Here is a 3,231-nt window from a genome sequence, read left to right as displayed (position 1 = left end):
TAACTGAAGGTGTCTTGACTTGACTAATGTTACGGGATGCTTCCTATCACTCAGCCAAAGCCCAGACATGCCGATAATCTCTCCTCCCTGCAGTCTGACCTCAGTTTCTGACTCTTAAAATCATTAACCCGAGCAATGTTTAACTTGGCGCGCAGGAATGCTTTCTTTACGGGCTTTCGGCAGTGTTGACACTGTGATCAAAACCCGACGGGGGGGTGTCAACACAACAGATAGTTAAACACACAACAGAAGCTCCGGCCCTGGAGACAGTAAAGTGCTCTTCTATTGTTACATCTGTGACTGAATGAAACTTAACGTGCTTTAAACCTGTTCTCCGGCAGGCCCCTGGGACCAGGTCAACCCCCAGATGTGGACCAGACAGAACGTCCTGGAGTGGATCGGCTTTCACGTGGAGGAGAGCCGGTTTGATGCGAGTCTTCTGAATATGAACTACTGCAACATGGACGGGCTCACATTGTGCGCCATGTCTAAAGAGACATTGATGGGCATGTTTGGACAGAGGTTTGGTGGACGGCTTCACCAGAACCTAGAGAACCTAAAAGCCAGATATGGTGAGTGACTTGTTGAACCGAACCCTTTTTTTGGAAGTTGAACCCCTTGGGAATGCATTAACAACCTTGATTTGCTTGTATCTTCAGCTAATGACTTGTCTGAGAACACCGTTCTAAGCGAATCTGAATTAGATATACTGGAAAACATCCTTCATGACTCATTTCCCTTCATGCACGGACCAAACCTCGGACCTCTGCTGGAAACCGTGGTGGTTCAAAGCTCAATCCCAACAGGTGAGTCCACTTTCTGACCTTTAAACCCAATCCATAGTGAGCAGCACCAACTTGCCCGAACTGGAAACAATAAAGGTATTCTGTTTCCGCAGACAATTCAGAGACAAAATACAGTTACTTCGACGAGTACACCAACCAGCTGACTCCAGAGAGCGACCACGGATACGACTCCCTAACCGAGAGTTTCCAGAGTTCCCACGCTGGTACGCATCTCCACCAAACTCGAATGAACAATTAACTCTTTCAAGGAACATCCTGAAGTCTAACCTCTTTGTTTTCGTCCTCTTCAGGCAGCTTTCTGAACCCGAGCTCACCCGAGTCCAGCAGCAGCAGCAGCGACTCAGACCCTGAAAACTCAGAGATACCTTTCTCCGTTAGCTCAAGTAAGTTCCTTCGAAGCTCAACCTCGCTCCTTGAGGCCTATCAACCTGCAGAGGCTAGTCAAACACACCTGAACCAGCTAATCAAGGTCTGCGGGATTACCTGACTGGTTAAAACTGAACTCTAGACTCTGCAGGGAGGTGGTTCTCGAGGAGCCGTCTATAGCTGGGATGATGAAGGGACAGAACCCTGAATGATCCAAGAGGTAGTTGTCTGACATTTGAATGCTTCCTTTTCCACAGAGATCACTGTAAAACAAGAGCCTGGAAAGAGCCAGAAGAGAGGTAGAGGACGCCCTCCAAAGCCCAGGGATAATGAGGGATACGAACACTTCATTCAGTCTAAAAAGAGCAAACACGGTGAGTACGCGAAACTCTATTTAAAGACGTACCCCAGCAAGCCGTTTAAAAGACTTCTAAAACAAGGCAAAATTTGGGCTGTCAGTGAAAATTTAATAGACGTCTAAACCATATCTCAAGATAGACTAATGATTTAAATTCTTTGTTATCTAATTGATGACTAGTCTATTCTTGGACTACGGTTGAGACGTCTATTAAATTTTCACTGAAAGCCCAAATTTTGCCTTGTTTTAGACGTCTGAGCTGTGTTTGGACGGCTATTAGACGTCTTTTAAAACGCAAAATTGCTTGCTGGGACCTGATGTGGAGATCAAGTGTGACAAGAGTCTAACAGGACTTTAATTGCAGCTCCAAGAGGAACCCACCTTTGGGAGTTTATCAGAGATATCCTGATTCATCCGGAGCAGAACCAGGGTCTGATGAAGTGGGAGGACCGAAGGGATGGCGTATTCAAGTTCCTCAAGTCCGAAGCGGTCGCTCAGCTTTGGGGACAGAAGAAGAAGAACAGCAGCATGACGTACGAGAAGCTCAGTAGAGCCATGAGGTAAAGGACTCAATCCTGGGATCAAGGGTTTTGGGGAGGGTGGGATTTGTCTCTGTGTCTGGGATCGAGGAATAATTGAAACTCTTGCTCTTTCCCACAGGTATTACTACAAGCGAGAGATTCTGGAGAGGGTTGATGGACGCAGGCTCGTCTACAAGTTCGGGAAGAACTCCACCGGTTGGAGAGTGGAGGAGACCGGATACTAAAGAGAGTCGCTTCTAGTCAAACGTAGAGGCTTTGGTCTCCGGCTTAATGGGCTTGAAGATTAAAGATCCTCGCTTTAGAAACACACTCTTCCCAGAGGGAAAAGGTTTCACAGAAACTGTAAGCCAGTGTTTTGGCTAAAGTAGGTTTTATGAACCGGTAAAAATTGTATAGTGGGGCTGGTCTGGTTGGATTGGCGCGCGGGCGTGGCCTGGATCAGACGGTATCGCTACACCACTTAAAGACTCTGTAAACACAAGTTCTACACAATGGTTGAACTGTGAGAGAATGTAAAGCTTTGTAAAGCCTCTTTGGTATTGGGAAATGAAGTTTCATGCATAACACTGTTTGTCAGGGCAGACTGACCGAAGAACATGACGGTGGTTTGAAGTTTTGTAACGTTCACATTTGCTGTATATACACATGTATGTAAAAAGGACTATATATTCTTCATAATACTTGTCAATCGAGTACAAATCATTTATATCACTGAAGATTCTGCTCAATTTTTTTTTATGTGATTTGTTAAGTCACTGGATAATGTGTATGAGGATTCCCTCGCAGATTGTATACTATAACTATTATGTATGGCATATATTTGCTGTTTGTTTTGTATGAGACTTTTCTAAAATAAAATTTCTGATGAAAACTCTCGTTTGATGCGTTTTTATCGTGTAGTTGGTGCCTCACCCTCTTGAACTACGTTCCACTCAAACTTATTTCAACATTTACTTTATATTTGCTCAAGTCTTGTTATCAGAGATCACAGGTGTGTTGTAAATGACACTTCTGTATGAATTTCAACACGAATATATGCAACAGCTTGCACAGAATATGGGACAAACACTACTCCAGTTATTGCACATCTCAACCATCCAGCATAAACATGTTAAAAATGCGGGTCAAATATCAGTGCAAATCAAGATCTCACTTGCCG

The 3,231-nt window shown here is 44.4% G+C and overlaps 1 protein-coding gene across 1 annotated transcript in view; it reads left to right on the top strand.

Moving 5' to 3' along the window:
* Positions 1-2,948, top strand: part of elf3 (E74-like factor 3 (ets domain transcription factor, epithelial-specific)) — a 3,945-nt gene extending 997 nt beyond the window's left edge. The window contains exons 3-9 of the mRNA XM_079891446.1: positions 342-572; positions 660-806; positions 899-1,009; positions 1,097-1,189; positions 1,430-1,546; positions 1,895-2,090; positions 2,191-2,948. Coding sequence (XP_079747572.1) covers positions 342-572; positions 660-806; positions 899-1,009; positions 1,097-1,189; positions 1,430-1,546; positions 1,895-2,090; positions 2,191-2,296 — 1,001 coding nt within the window. The 3' untranslated portion in view covers positions 2,297-2,948. The remainder of the gene's footprint in view (positions 1-341; positions 573-659; positions 807-898; positions 1,010-1,096; positions 1,190-1,429; positions 1,547-1,894; positions 2,091-2,190) is intronic.
* The last annotated feature ends 283 nt before the right edge of the window (positions 2,949-3,231 follow it).

This window comes from Squalius cephalus (genome assembly GCF_949319135.1).
Source record: "Squalius cephalus genome assembly, chromosome: 13".
Lineage (NCBI taxonomy): Eukaryota > Metazoa > Chordata > Actinopteri > Cypriniformes > Leuciscidae > Squalius > Squalius cephalus.
Note: the sequence above shows the minus strand (reverse complement) of the source record. Positions and strands in the feature narration are given on the sequence as shown.